A 14,759-nucleotide genomic window follows, 5' to 3' on the forward strand; every position below is an offset into this window, starting at 1 on the left:
TACCAAGAGGTTTTAAATTTAGCCTTATAAACATGGTTTGCATCACTATGGATGCAACTAAATGCAGGTATTTGGACTACAATGAAAGACAGGTTTAAAAACCACTATTAAAGTTGACTCTTTAATAGTTTGACTTCAATGAAGTGGAAATGGGCTATTTCCTAAAATTTTTCTTAACATTTTTACTTTTTGCCAGCCAGATTTTATTTGTTACCTGATTTATGAGCCCTGACACATGAAGCATATTTCTATGGTTTAAGGTAACTTTTAAGCTTACTGATTTTCACCATTATGCATCAATAACATATTTTATATTATTTCCCCAATATGGCAATACTGAACTAAAGACGATTAAACCGATTTATCTGTTTTCTAATGCCTGATTATTTTTCTGAATTCTATAATGGTTTTACTTTTCTTTCAAATATATATATATATGTATGTATATGTATTCATACACACAGTATGTATATACATATATGTATATATGCCTTCAAATATACATGTATACCTAGTATATATACCCAAATATATATATACATATATATACACACACATAGATAGATAGATAGATAGATAGATATGGAACTCTCCACACACCCACAAATACCTACACAGAGATCTGCAGAAAAATGTTACCTTCACATGTCCAGAGATCCCAAAGAGTTCAAAACCCAGGATTTATAGCACCAATCCACAGAAAGACATAATATTTAAAATCACAAAATACTTTTATGAACTCTGAGACAAACCATACCACACAAACCTGTACACATGAACATGATTAGAAGGCAGACAGACTCTCTTGATTAACTTTAAATAAACTGACATAAAAGTGAAAAATGATACACAAATGATATCTTTTTTTAGCTCAACTATTAAGAAGCCAATTATTACCTGTGAATGTATGCCACACACAATACTTTGAAGACATTTCATAATCAAAGTGAGAAACTCTAAGCACCTGCCTCCAATAGTCATTCTGTGAAACTGCTAATAAAACAAAAACCTGGAAGTCATTATTCCTAGCTCTAAGGCGACAATGTTGTAATTAAGGAAAACCTGTGCATGAGTTGGCGGAGTCCTGTCTTGCGGAGTCCTCGTCCTCGTCGAGTGGGAGGGTCACACTGGGAGAGACTAATAAGGGCAGAGATGCGTCCCCCTTCCCCACTCGCAGGGAGCTCACTCGGGCCACTCCTCGGCGGTGCGGCAGCCCTGGCCGGACTCCACTGCGCCTCTGAGGGGCTCAAACACACATTCAAGGTAAGCTGCGCAGCTTTGCCACCGGCCGTTTCCCTTGATCTCTCGCACACATGCGGGTTCTATATCATCTGCTCGTGTTTCTGGTCATTTGCGTGCATCTGCTTTTCAAGAAAATGTAAAAACTGTACTACACATGTAAATATGTTTTGGTGGATAAATAATGCACACCTGCAATTACGCATTCCCATAGGTGGCTTAACGACGGGAACAAAAACGTTTGGAACGCTACGGCCACTTTAATATGCTATATATGATGTAGTTTGTGCTCAGATGTTCACATAATGCAGGCTTTATGCGTTATACTTTAGTTCTAGGTGATTTTTCTGGCTATGAGTGTTTGTAAAGGAGAGCTACCAGCACCGCTGATGCGGGTGAGAACAGACATCAAAGACAGAAGAACATATCCATGGGGTTAAATGCACAAAACAAATAAACTCAATAGAAATTCATGCCGTTAGATCGTATTTTTTTGGTCTACGTCTAGAGACGTTACCCACTGGAAACCAGGAGACAGTTAAGGGGTGTAAACTGGCAGACGCGAGGTTCCGGCGCCTAGCTCTCGGGCCCGGGGTTACTTAATCTGACATGCGGGTATTTCTCCCAAGTGCTGCTTCCAGGGGCTGCGCGGGCGGGGACCCCGGGACTAGGGCCTCCCCCAGCCCCGGTCAGCCTCCAGGCGTCCGGCGCTGCTCCTTCATTACCCTGCAGCATGCGCAGCGCGGCCCGACCGAGCGCCGCCGCCGTCCCCGCCGTCCTCGCCGTCCCTGCCGCCGCCGCCACCGCCGCGGGAACGTCCAGGTCCCGGCGCTCGGAGAACGCGGCCCCCACCTCCGCCGCCTTAGCTGCGAGATCCAGCCGCCACCGCCGTCAGCGCGCCGGCGCCGACGCCACCGCGGCCGTGAGGAGGGAGGCGGCGCCGCGCAGCCCGCTAGGGCACTGCAGGGTCCCGAAGAAGTTTGTTGGCCCGGAACCAAGCGCGCCTCGGCCGCCGGGCACGCTAGCTCATTCTGAGCAGGCGGGCGCGTAAGCGAAACCTGTCCCGGGAAGGGGGAGGGAGGGAGGGAGCAGGCGGGTCGGCGGTGGGCTGGCCAGGTTGCAGGAGCCCCAGAGGCAGGGAGAGGTGGGGAAATGGAGAGGACAGGGTACCAGAACTCACTGCCAGCCTCAGGGGACAGTGGGCTGGGGATCAAAAAGAGGAGAACCCAGAACCCGAGAATGCGCAGAGTTTTAATGGAACCATCCAGGAATTGCAGCAGTGAGTGATGGTGAGCCCCAGCTTGAGGTTGGGGAGTGCAAGGGTAAAGGAAATACTTGTGCTGCCTCGTTGCATCCACAGTTGCAAGACTGATTGGTCCCGTTTTCTGCTTGGAGGAGAAATCTGAGGAGAAACAAGGTGGGAGGATGGTTGGGACGCTCAGGAGGAATTTATATGTGCTTGATAATGGAGGGAATGAAATAAAACCACTCCAACATCTCTCCCTACCCCTACCCCAACAAAAAGTGAGAGAGCAATGGCGCTTGCTATTCTCAATCCAAACCAAGCAGCACTGCCGTTTTTTAAAGAGATTAAAACAAACAAACAAACAAACAAACAAACAAACAAACAAACACCACTTTATCAAACGCGTGGTCTCTCAGCATCTCCTTACTGGGGTGTGAGGAGAGAGCTGTAGTGGGACTCAAGTAGAGGTTTTTGGTATGTGCCTGCCAAGGAGAAACTGAGATGTTTAGTTGTTCAGATGGTGCACACGTACCTAAAATCTCTTCCTGAGGAGGCTTGACAGGGTTCTTTGACTGGGAATATGTCTTCAGGATGGAAAAGAAGGAGGCAATCGCCAGGGGTGGAAAAATTCATTCTCTCTCTAGGGGATAGAAAATGGAGAAAGTGACTGGCAGGTGCTTCCATGAGGTTTTGTCCGGCCTGAGCTCTCAAACTGGTAAGGAATCTAAGTTGGGTTTCCTGGGAAAGGAGGGTGGAGGTGTGGTGATAGAGCAGCAGAGCGAGCCTGAACCTGATATGAAAAGGCCAGAGAAAAAGCAAAAAGGTGAAAGAAAAGCAAATGTGATTATTATCACAGTTGGGACATTATCTCTGTATCTGAATCATTGTCATCCAAGGAAACCATCTAAAACAGAAGGAAGCCCATGGTATTCTCCAGAAATGGAAAATTTCCATCTACTTTATATTCTTTCAGTTTAATCTCTCTCGCTGAAATTGTAGTTCATTTTTTTGGAGCAGGTAGAAATGCCCAGTGGGTACAGACAGTGGATGGTTTTAGAGGCAAGAGAAGATATGGAGATAGAAACCACAGTTGTGAGGCTAAGTGGCATCATAATTACAAATTCAAGTGGAAAATGAAAAATTAGTAGGACTAGAGAGAGATGCTAATATATAACTTGGAAAGGATCTTCGAAAAAAGAGAATGAATGGGATTGGAGTTGGATTATTCAGGGCAGGCTGCATTAAAGTCATATATCTTAAAGAGGCAGAGAATAAAGAGGCTTAGCAGAAGAGAGCAAGAGAGAGGGCATTCCAGCCAGAAGGAATGGCATGTGTGAAGGCTTAGAGGTGGGAGTGAGCAGTCATGTGCCTGGTAAGACAGAGAATCCAAGCTGGAATGAAACCGGAGATGAGGAGAGCAGATAACACTTGCCAGGGAGAGACTGGAAAGGAGAGGCTGAGAGGCAAGGGGCTCTTTGGGGTGTTAGTTTGTAGGCCAGTAGTGATATAATCAGATGAGGAAGTTGCGTATTAAATTTGGAAATTGATAGAAAGAGGGTGAATGCTAGTAGAATACTAGGATATTTGTGAGGCCCAAAGGATCTCTGATACCTCTTTGAAAACAATCAAAAGGAATTATGAGATTGTAAGATTATTAGGTCATAGAGCCCTTCAGATGGAAAAATTAGGACAACTGGATAGATAAGGAAATATATATGTTAATTTAAAATTTTAAGTGGCATTGGATCGTTGATATAGATATATCTGTGGAAACAGAGCTAAAGAATTGATATCCAAAAAAATGTAGGTCACTCATAATGGTGGAAGTTGAGAATGGTATCAAAAAAAGTTGATGGAGACAATGATATTTCAGGGAAGTATATCAATTAACCAAACAAGTTGTTGAGGATGATAAGAATCAGTTAAGCATGTTTAAAGGGGACCTGAGTTTGGAGACCCTCTGGAAGTAGGTGCTAGTTTTGAAGTGACAGGAGAAATAACACAGAATTTTGAGAAAATGTGGTAGAGTTGATCAGCTTTAGAGGATTATAAACATTAAGAACCAGGGAATGGGGCGCCTGGGTGGCGCAGTCGGTTAAGCGTCCGACTTCAGCCAGGTCACGATCTCGCGGTCCGTGAGTTCGAGCCCCGTGTCGGGCTCTGGGCTGATGGCTCAGAGCCTGGAGCCTGTTTCCGATTCTGTGTCTCCCTCTCTCTCTGCCCCTCCCCCGTTCATGCTCTGTCTCTCTCTGTCCCAAAAATAAATAAACGTTGAAAAAAAAAAAAAAAAAAAAAAAAAAAGAACCAGGGAATGTATTTTCTGTGAAGGAAGAGAAATTCAGTAATAGTATGTTTTGTGCGTCTCATTAAATAACTGAACTTATGTTCACTGAGCTTTCTTTTAGTAATTTTTTTCTATTGGTCTGTAATTCTTCACCCCCTATCTTTCTGTAAATGTTAAGTCCATATCTGCATATATTACTTAACAGGTTGAACCTTTCATTTGTTTAATTTTGGAAACGTATTGCCTTAGACTGTGTTCCTACAAATTGATCGAGTACCTACTAACTACTAGTGTTAAAACATCATTTAATGTTTGAACAAAACACGAATGATAAGACACTTTTTTTTCTGTAAGATATTCAGTATGGAGGGGGGACGGAATGTACCTAAGTTATTAAAGTGCAGTATAGACTGTGCTGAAGCAGAGGTGGGAACTGAACTCTATTAGATTGCAAGACAGTGAATAAATGAACTCTGTGATGGTTCCTGCAGACTTCATAGAAGATATGGCATTTGAATTGCATGTGGAAGGCAGAATAAATGATCACCAGTTGGAAAGAAAACGGAAAGATAGCCCAACAGCCAAAACTGCATGTGCAGAAGCCTGGCACATGTGGGGTAATTGTGAAGGGTTTTATGGAGTGGAGTTTGTTTGGAAGGAGGTAGCAGGCCATGAGACTGGTCAGATGAGTTGAGGACTCCACTAATGGTGAGAGAGTCTTGAGTGGTTCCCTTAGGAATAGCCAATGAAAAACCACCAGGAGACTTCAAAAAAGCAGAGCCCTAAAGTGATTAGATCTGTTATGGAAATAGAAGTCTTGAGCAGTAGGGATATAGAATCAAGGGGAACGAGACTGAAACAGAGGAATCTAGTTTGGGGTCTCCTGCACTTTTACAGATGAGAAATGGTAAGGACGTGAAGTAAATCAGTTTTTGTGAGGATGAATAAGTTGGTATGGATTCAAAGGAACTTTGTAAAAGTAGATTTGATAGACTTGATAGAGATTTGATATGGGAGGGGTAAAGAATGAATTAAAGTGGATTTTGAAATGTCTAACTCAGATTATTAAGGTAAAAAGGATGCCTGTAATTAAAATACAAAGGTCAAGAGCTTTCTGTAGATTGTAATAAGGGCAGAAACCTTGCCTAAGCTGCATCCGACTTCTGCACACCAACTTCAATTTCATTATTGATGAAATTATGAAATAATGCTAAATCTAGTCCTAAGATGTTGAGATTTTTTGCCCTATTATTGGCTTGGAATTTAACTCTATAGGCATGTCTTTTCAGCTGGTTTTCTCTAATAGTTGATAGACTCTGCTCTAGCTTCACTAAAGATAGATTCTAAAGATTGGTAAAAGAACAGATGTGTTAACACCTGTTTTTTGTTTGTTTTTTTGTTTTGTTTTGTTTTGTTTGTTTTTGTTTTTTTGCTTATTTAAAAGATCTGTGACTTCGCAACACTATAGCCAGATTTTCTTGGAGTTATGTACAGGCATATTGGAGGGTAGTCAAGAAGTTTGATTTAAGAATCAAACCCCTACCCAGTCACACGGCATTTCTCTTTGTAATGAATGCCCTGAGAACATGGGTTTAGTCATGTAACAAATCAAACTTACTTTTTTAAAAGTTGAAATGTGTTGCTCATTTAACAGCCTACATAAAGTGAATCAGTACTCTTTTCTATTTTCTCCTTTTTCTTCTTTCACTTGTCTTTTCCGTGTTATTTTCTATTTATGTCTTAACTCTAACACTCAGACTCTTTACCTAATACCAAATTTCAAAGATGCAGAATGAGCATTATAAAATGATTCATGTTCTGTAGGCAGATTTGGTTTGGTTTACTCAAAAGTTTGTGCTGAGAAGCCCCTGACCGTCTTATCTAGCAAGCCTACTATTTCATCATCCTATTTACTCTGCTTTCCTTTAGTTCCTAGTGTCTGTCTTTCAAAGATGATGTGTATGTTTGTTTATTTTTGGTCTCCCTTACCAGAGTGACACCAGGGACTTCCCCTATTTGGCTCACTGCTGTATCCCCAGTGACTACTATATCCCCTGTGGCACATAGTAGGAATCTCATTGTATGGATGGAATGAAAGATTAAGGTTTTCCACTGCTCTTTTCTGTCTTTTCTATGCTCTGTGTACATTAATCTAGACTGACAAAGAATTTTTAAAAATCCATCTCTTAGAGGACCTGGGTGATTTAGTTGATTGAGCATCCAACTTCAGCTGGGATCATGATGGTGCAGTTCAAGAGTTTGAGCAGCACAGAGCCCACTTAGGATCCTCTGTCCCCTTCTCTGTGCCACTGCCCTGCTTCCATTCTCTCTCTCTCTCTCTCAAAAATATATAAGGAATAAAAAAATTCATGTCCTAATTAAAATATTTTCAGTGCCATAGTTGCCCTACAGGATTTCAAGAGCTGAATAATGGAAATTTAAAGGACAGTGACTCCTTTTTAAATTGCCTTATGCCAACCAGTATCAAAACTATTCCACTTGGGCAAGGATGGTGAGAATAATGGGTTAGAAGTAGAGGTCATAGCCAGACCTTCAGTCGGTCTTTATCTCTTTGTTGTCATAGCGTTGGGAAATAGGTTATAGATAGGGCTATCTGGATGATTTTAGACGGTTCATCGGCTCCTCGGCACTGTTGTCTGCTCAAGACTGGCAGTACTGGAATACTCACACTTAGAACTTTGGTACATTGTAGTGCTGGGAAAGAACTACAGCCTGGATCTGGATAGCTTTTTTTTTTTAAGTTTATTTACTTATTTTGAGAGACAGAGAGAGCGATCAGGGCAGGGGCAGAGAGAGAGGGAGAGAGAAAATCCCAGGCAGGCTCCACACCAACAGTGGGGAGCCTGATGTGGGCCTTGGACTCATGAACCTTGAGATCATGACCTGAGCTAAAACCAAGAGTCAGTTGTTCAGCCAACTGAGCCACCCAGGCACCCCCCAGGATCTGGCTAGCATCTTGATAAAGAATAGCTACAAATTTAAAGGAAGTATATAGGGAAGTTAAAGGTCTATCCCACATCCTTATAGTAAACATCATGGTGTAACAGCACTGGCTTCTTAGTGAAGAAGAGCTGGACTTGTATCTCAGGCTCTGGGATCTTCTCTATGAGCTTTAATGCTTCATATCTGTAGAATGAGGGCCTGGTACTTGTCTTCTGTACTCTCCTTAGGCCCAGGCAACAAGGTCCCTGCTCTGAGCCTTACAATTTGGAAGGCCCTTATGTGGCCTTGCTCTGGATGTGCTTCTGCTCTCAGGGTTAGGAGTCCACAGATATAAGGGGACCCATCCACACAAAGCTCAAGCTGCTAGTTGAGGCTCTGGGAACCCAAGATCCTGAAATTCCTTGACCAAAGAACCCTTAGTCCTCTTATAAGACCTGGCAGACCTCTTCCTTGGATTCGTCTTTCCAGGGGCAAACCAAGTCACTGGTGGGAACACTCTTAGGCCCAAGCAGGTATCAAGGAGTGACTGCTTGCAGGTATTATGGACAGAGCTTAGACGTATTGGTATCTTCCCATACATGTAGGTGAGGCCCCTCATGGTGCAGACCAAGCCAAGAATGGGAAAAAGTGAGGGAAGAGCTTTGGTCCAGGCCAGAGTCTAGTTAATCCCTTGAAGCCTGCTGTATTCAATTCCAAACTTGACTTGGGCTTTCAAGTCTTTGTGAAGGTATACTTGCCAAGATAAAAGGAAAAAACATATTTCTTCTTAGTCGTATTAGCTTTATTTTTAACTTTCATATATTTAGACATATGATATGTGGATCTCTTGTCCTATAATGTGATAGTGTTAGGAAGAGACATGCCTGCCTCTCAAAAAATACACATATAAAAGAAATTGTGCTTCAGAAAATGAGAACATGTGTAATCAATATTCCCCACATCCTTCTTAAAATGTATCATGAGCCATCTTTGTACAAGTTTTGAAAAAAGTGATTTGAGGCCTTTAGTAACATCCATATCCACATATGTTATTCTGAGGCTCTTCATTGGGCAGTCCATTGGGACAGCATTGAAGGTCTGTGTTAACATTTAAATCTTACCTAGGAAGAGCAATAAGTTAAATTGTGACAACATTGGCTTGTATAAATTTATCAAACTATCTTGATGGTCATCTAGCTGAGGGGACAAAATAGAAAATTGGGAAGTTTTGATGATGGAGGAGATTGTGGACAAAGCCCAGAATTGAGAATTCCTGGAGGGCACTGGAGGTGGGTCCAGAGCAGCAAGAAGTAGCCTGAGGGTTCTGGGGACAGTGAGAAGGATCTGGAGGAGAGGTCCAGAAAGACCCTAAGGGAGGTTTTTCCCACCCTGCAACTGCCTGAAGCAGAGGTTAAGGATCTAGAAAAGGTGTTTTGTTTTAACATATACAAGGATTTATTTTGAGACCTTTATTAAGTTTTTTTTTTTTTTTTTCAAATGTTCCTAGTGGGAAAAAAATGTTCCTAGTGGAAGGGAGTATATCTGTACTTAATCAGGATCAAAACAATAGAAACCTCAAATAGTAAACATGTTTTAAATGTACAAAGAGATGTACACCTGAAACTAATATAACCCTGTATGTTAACTATACTGGAATTAAAATAAAAAGCTTAAAAAGAGAAAAATTAAGAATTAAATGTACGTGGGGCGCCTGGGTGGCGCAGTCGGTTAAGCGTCCGACTTCAGCCAGGTCACGATCTCGCGGTTCGTGAGTTCGAGCCCCGCGTCGGGCTCTGGGCTGATGGCTCAGAGCCTGGAGCCTGTTTCCGATTCTGTGTCTCCCTCTCTCTCTGCCCCTCCCCCGTTCTTGCTCTGTCTCTCTCTGTCCCAAAAATAAATAAACGTTGAAAAAAAAAAAAAAGAATTAAATGTACGTATAGATATTATGTTCATGGTAATGATCCTTGAAATATTATAAGATCTTAAAATGCTTGATGAATTATAAAAGATTAAATTATTGTCACTACAGATTTAAAGATAAGTATGTTTTTCTATATCTTAAGATTTGGAAATTGGCATTCTGTTACTTATTTTAATTCAAAGAATGTTTATTGAGCCCCTACTTTCACAGATACTATGCTAGCTGCTGAGGATAAGGTGATGGACAAGACAGACATAGTCTCTGCCTTCAAGGGAGAGTAGAGTTGAGTGGGGGCAATAAACATATGTCCACAGACAGAATTGTCTGAGCTAGAGAATAATGGGGCAAGGACACTTACCTGTCGGGTAAGAGCTCTTCCACCCAGTAACATTTACATTGAGAGGTGTAGGATGAACAGGACCCAGTGTGATCCAGGTTGAGGAAACAGCATGCACAAAAGTCCTGAGGTTGGAAAGAACATGGGAATTTGAGGGATAGGATATCAGTGAAGAGGACAGTACCAAGTGAAGCTGGAGAGGAGAGTAGGAGCTAAAGTACTCAGGGCCTAGAAGGCCATAGAAAGGCTTTTGGATTACATGTAAAGTACAATGGGAAACGATTTAAAGGGTTAAAGTAGGGGAGTGACGTGATTCAATTTTTATTTTAAGAAAAGCTCTCCTGTGCCATGTAGTGAGTGAATATGGCCAGAAGCTGATAGCAGATTTGAGGGGAAATGAGTTAGGAAGTTGTTGAGGAATCTACACCAGGGTAACCTGAATTAGGATTATGGCAGAAGAATGGAGGGCAGTGGATGGATTTGAGATGGGTATGGGGTAATACTGATATGACTTGCTGATTGTTTGGATGTGGGAGATGGTGATAAGGAAGACAGAAGCATCAGTGTGATGCTTGAGTTCCTGGTTTGAGCATTTTGATGGGCACTAATTGAGACTGGGAAGAGCATGAGAAGAGTAAGTTATGGTTGAGAATCAAGCATTTAACTTGGACATATTAAATTACAGGTGTCTTGTGCACCATCTAAGAGGAAATATAGAATAGGCAGCTGGCTACAGTCTAATGTTCAGAGAAGACTGGATTGGGGATACAAATTTTAGATTCATCTGACAGGTACTGTTTAAAGCCAAGAAATGGTGAGATCACCTCAAGAGACATTATAAAGACAAGGTGGGGAAGGCCCACAGATCCCAGGATTAAGATATCAGGTAGCAAAAAGGTTTGAGAAGGGATTTAGAGAGAAATCCCAGAGAGTGTGAGGGCCGGGATGACCAATGAGAATGAAGATTTCAAGGAGGGAGTAGTCAGCTATAGGAAGTACCACCAAGATTTGAATTAAATGGGGAGAACAAAGAATTCTCTCAAGTTCTTGCTGAACTTGGTGAAAGGCATTTCATTAGAGGGCGGAATGGCAATTCATCAATAACTAGGACATTTAGTCAACTAAACATAACATCTTATTCTTCAAGCATTTTGCATAAATGAGATTGAAGCTAAGTGCTATGAACCTCTGAGTGACTCAAGGAAACAGTTGGGAGACCTCAAGATTGAGTTAATATACATATGGCTATATAGCTCTCTGGGTCTTTGTTGCAGTAAGAGGAACCAAAGCTTCAATGAACATAAATTTATGGGTGCTTTGATGTTTTCCCATTGTCCAAATATCACTATCAACCTCAGGCTGAGGAGACAACTTTTACTAATTATTTTATTTATTTATTTATTTATTTATTTATTTATTTATTTATGAGAAAGAGTGCACACATGCATAAGTGGAGGAGGGGCACAGAGAGAGGGAGAGAGAGAGAATCTGGAGTAGATTCCCCCCTCAGTGCAGAGCCTGACACAGGGCTTGATCTCAGGACCCTGAGATCATGGCCTGAGCTGAAATCAAGAGTCAGACACTTAACTAACGGAGCCATCCAGGAACCCCCAATTTTTATTATTATTTATGAATATGTAGAGCAAACACTTATAATAGTAGGTAATTTGTATGAATACTTAATATGTTCAAGGACCTCTACTATACTTTCCCCAGTTGTTAAATAATTTATTGCTAGTGTTATTATCAGTGTTCAGGTAAATAAATGAAGGCTTAGTGAGATTACATAACTTGTTTATAAGTGGCAAAGCCCAGACATAAGCCATGGTTTTAATCTCTATACTACACTGCTAATTTATCAACTAATAGAAGTCACTTAGGAAAAATGTCTATTCAAGTCCCCTGCCCATTTTTAAATTATGGGTTTTTTTTTTTTTTTGGTGTTGACTTGTATAAGTTCTTTATATATTTTGGATATTAACTCCTTATCAGATATATCATTTCAAATATCTTCTCCCTTTCAGTAGGTTGCCTTTTTGTTTTGTTGATGTTTTCCTCTACTGTACTAAAATTTTGTTGACAGTTTCACATCTGTGTTCAAAAGAGATTTGCCAGTAATTTTCTCTTTCTTACAATATCATTGTTGAGTATATTGTAATAATTTTGCTGCCTTAATGATTTACCTGTGTTCTCTTGGTCTATTCTCTGAAAAATTTTTTAAATGAAAGGTCAGTGATAATTTCTGCTTAAATATTTGGTAAAATTTTCTGATTTAATTCATATGTACCTGAAGATTATTTGCATGGTAATTTTTTATTGAATATTTAATGACTATAGTAGTGTAAAACTTCTTTTATTCTTGTCTGTGTGTTAGTAATTGAAACCCCTTTAAGTAACAAAAATGTCTAGAAGATAAAAAAATTCGTGGTTAAAAATAAAAAAATCAAGGATCTCTGATAATTAAATTAGTATTTTTGAGTTCATTTATTTGAAATAGAATTAATTGCTTTAACAGCTACTAACTGAAATAACAGGATAAGTTTGCAAAGTCATATGAGGATTAAGACTATATCTAGATGAAAGAGTTTAAAAGAAATAAGGCATAAAACCAGCTGTTTGATATTTAGAACCACACACGATTTTAGTGTTGCAATTGCTACTTCTAGCTATTCATCCAGAAATATCTAAAATCTTGAATTAATTTTAAAGTGCTGATCTTAGAGTATTTGGCACATGCAGAATACCAAAGATGATAACTTTAGTTTTTTTCTAGAGTGTGTACTGACAACATTTAGACATTGGTGTGATGGATTCTTTTATATTTGACTCTTGAATAAAATTTAAATGATGGCAAATACATGATTCAATATTATTTGCATATTTAGAAGTCTTAGAATAGCTATTCTAATAATACTGCAATTGTTAAATACACTGAAGGAGCCATTATATTTTTACTTACAGTTTATTTTCATGTTATTTCACTATAAAAATTAATTTGCGTAATATTTAAGTTTTCCATTTTAGGGATTCTGCTTACTAAATCTTTTACTGTAATACCTATAAAGTAGTAGTCTATATTTAGAAAAACAAATGGTTATGGATGATAACACATTAATGTTAAATATGATGCCAGTGGTAGGCTCAGGCAGGAATTATATATATCCATTCTTTTCTTTAAACATAAGGAAAGATTGCTTTTCACATGTATGTATAGTAATCACTCCAGTAGCAGTGATTATTCCTCCCAGTAACAACATAGTTATGTTTATAGAAAATGTAACATCAGTTAAGACAAAATGTGTAACACTAATATATAGAAGAGAAAATAGAATTGTGAATAATAAGATTATATTGTAAAAATATAAATCCATTGTACATGACACCAAAAGAACAGGTGACAAGAACAATAGGTAAATTGGATGACATAAAAGTAAATTTCTTTGTAGCAAAGGACACAATCAAGAGAGTGAACACGTAACCCACAACAAGGAGGAAAATATGGGCAAATCATATGTCTGAAAGGGACTAATATCCAGAATATATAAAGAACTCCTACAATTCAACAATAGCCAGATTATAAAATGGGGAAAGGATTTAATAGGCATTTCTCCAGAGAAGATATACAAATGGAAATAAGCATATGAAAAGACCTTCAACATCACTAATCCTTAGGGAAATGAAAATCAAAAACATAATGAGATACCCTCTCATACCCATTAGGATGGTTGCTATTAAAAAGATAATAATAAGGTTGATGAGGATGGAGAGAATTTGGAACTGTTGTGCATTGTTTGTGGGAATATAAAATGGTGCAGCTGGTATGGCAAACAGTATGTTGGTTCTTAAGAAAATTAAAAATAGAATTATCATATGATCCAGCAATCCCGTTTCTGGGTATGTACCTAAAAGAATTGACAACAGGGTTTGGACAGATATTTGTACATTCATGTTCATAGTAACATTATTCACATTAGCCAAAAGGCAGGAGCAACCCAAGTATACATCAGTGGATGACTGGATAAACAAAACATGGTATATATATATACAGTGCAATATTATTCAGCTTTAAAAAAGGAAGGAAATTTTGGGGTCTCCTGGGTGGCTGTCTGTTAGCCACTGGACTCTTGATATCAGCTCAGGTCATGATCTTACTGTTGTGGGATCTAGTCTGCATTGGCTCCATGCTGAGCAGAGCTTGCTTGGGATTCTCTCTCTCTCTCTCTCTCTCTCTCTCTCTCAAAATAAATAAATAAACTTAAAAAATTAAAATAAGAAGGAAGGAAATTCTGACATATGCTTCAACATGAATGAACTTTAAGGATATTATGCTAAATGAAATGAAGTCACAAAAGGATAAATACTGTATGATTCCACTTATATGAGTTACCTAGAGTAATCAAATTCATAGAGTCAGAAAGTAGAGTGGTAGTTGCCAAGGATTGGGGAGGGAGAAATGGGGAGTTAATGTTCAATAGTTATAGAGTCTCAGTTTTGCAAGATGAGAAATTATGGATGATAGTGATGATTACACAATAATATGAAGGTACTTAATTCTACCTAAAAGTGATGAAGATTTTAGATTTTATGTTAGGTGTATTTTACCAGGATTTAGAAATATATATATATATATATATATATATATATATATATATATACATTTATATATATATATATACATATATATATACACACACACATATATATGTGTATGCATATATGTGGGTGTGTGTATATATATATGTGTATATATATATATTTCTTTTTTTTTTTTTTCTTTTTTTTTTTTTTT

General features: G+C 39.3%; 1 protein-coding gene across 2 annotated transcripts in view; it reads left to right on the forward strand.

Annotated features, from left to right (window-relative positions):
- The first annotated feature begins 928 nt into the window (after nt 1-928).
- COL19A1 (collagen type XIX alpha 1 chain) overlaps nt 929-14,759 on the forward strand; it is a 349,939-nt gene continuing 336,108 nt past the window's right edge. The window contains exon 1 of one of the 2 annotated variants that reach the window (XM_045498677.1): nt 929-1,263. In XM_045498677.1, coding sequence (XP_045354633.1) covers nt 1,069-1,263 — 195 coding nt within the window. In that variant the 5' untranslated portion in view covers nt 929-1,068. Of the gene's footprint in view, nt 1,264-2,180; nt 2,287-14,759 lie in introns of those variants that run through there. The other variant, XM_045498678.1, reaches the window with a different exon arrangement.

Source organism: Leopardus geoffroyi, chromosome B2, assembly GCF_018350155.1.
Source record: "Leopardus geoffroyi isolate Oge1 chromosome B2, O.geoffroyi_Oge1_pat1.0, whole genome shotgun sequence".
Lineage (NCBI taxonomy): Eukaryota > Metazoa > Chordata > Mammalia > Carnivora > Felidae > Leopardus > Leopardus geoffroyi.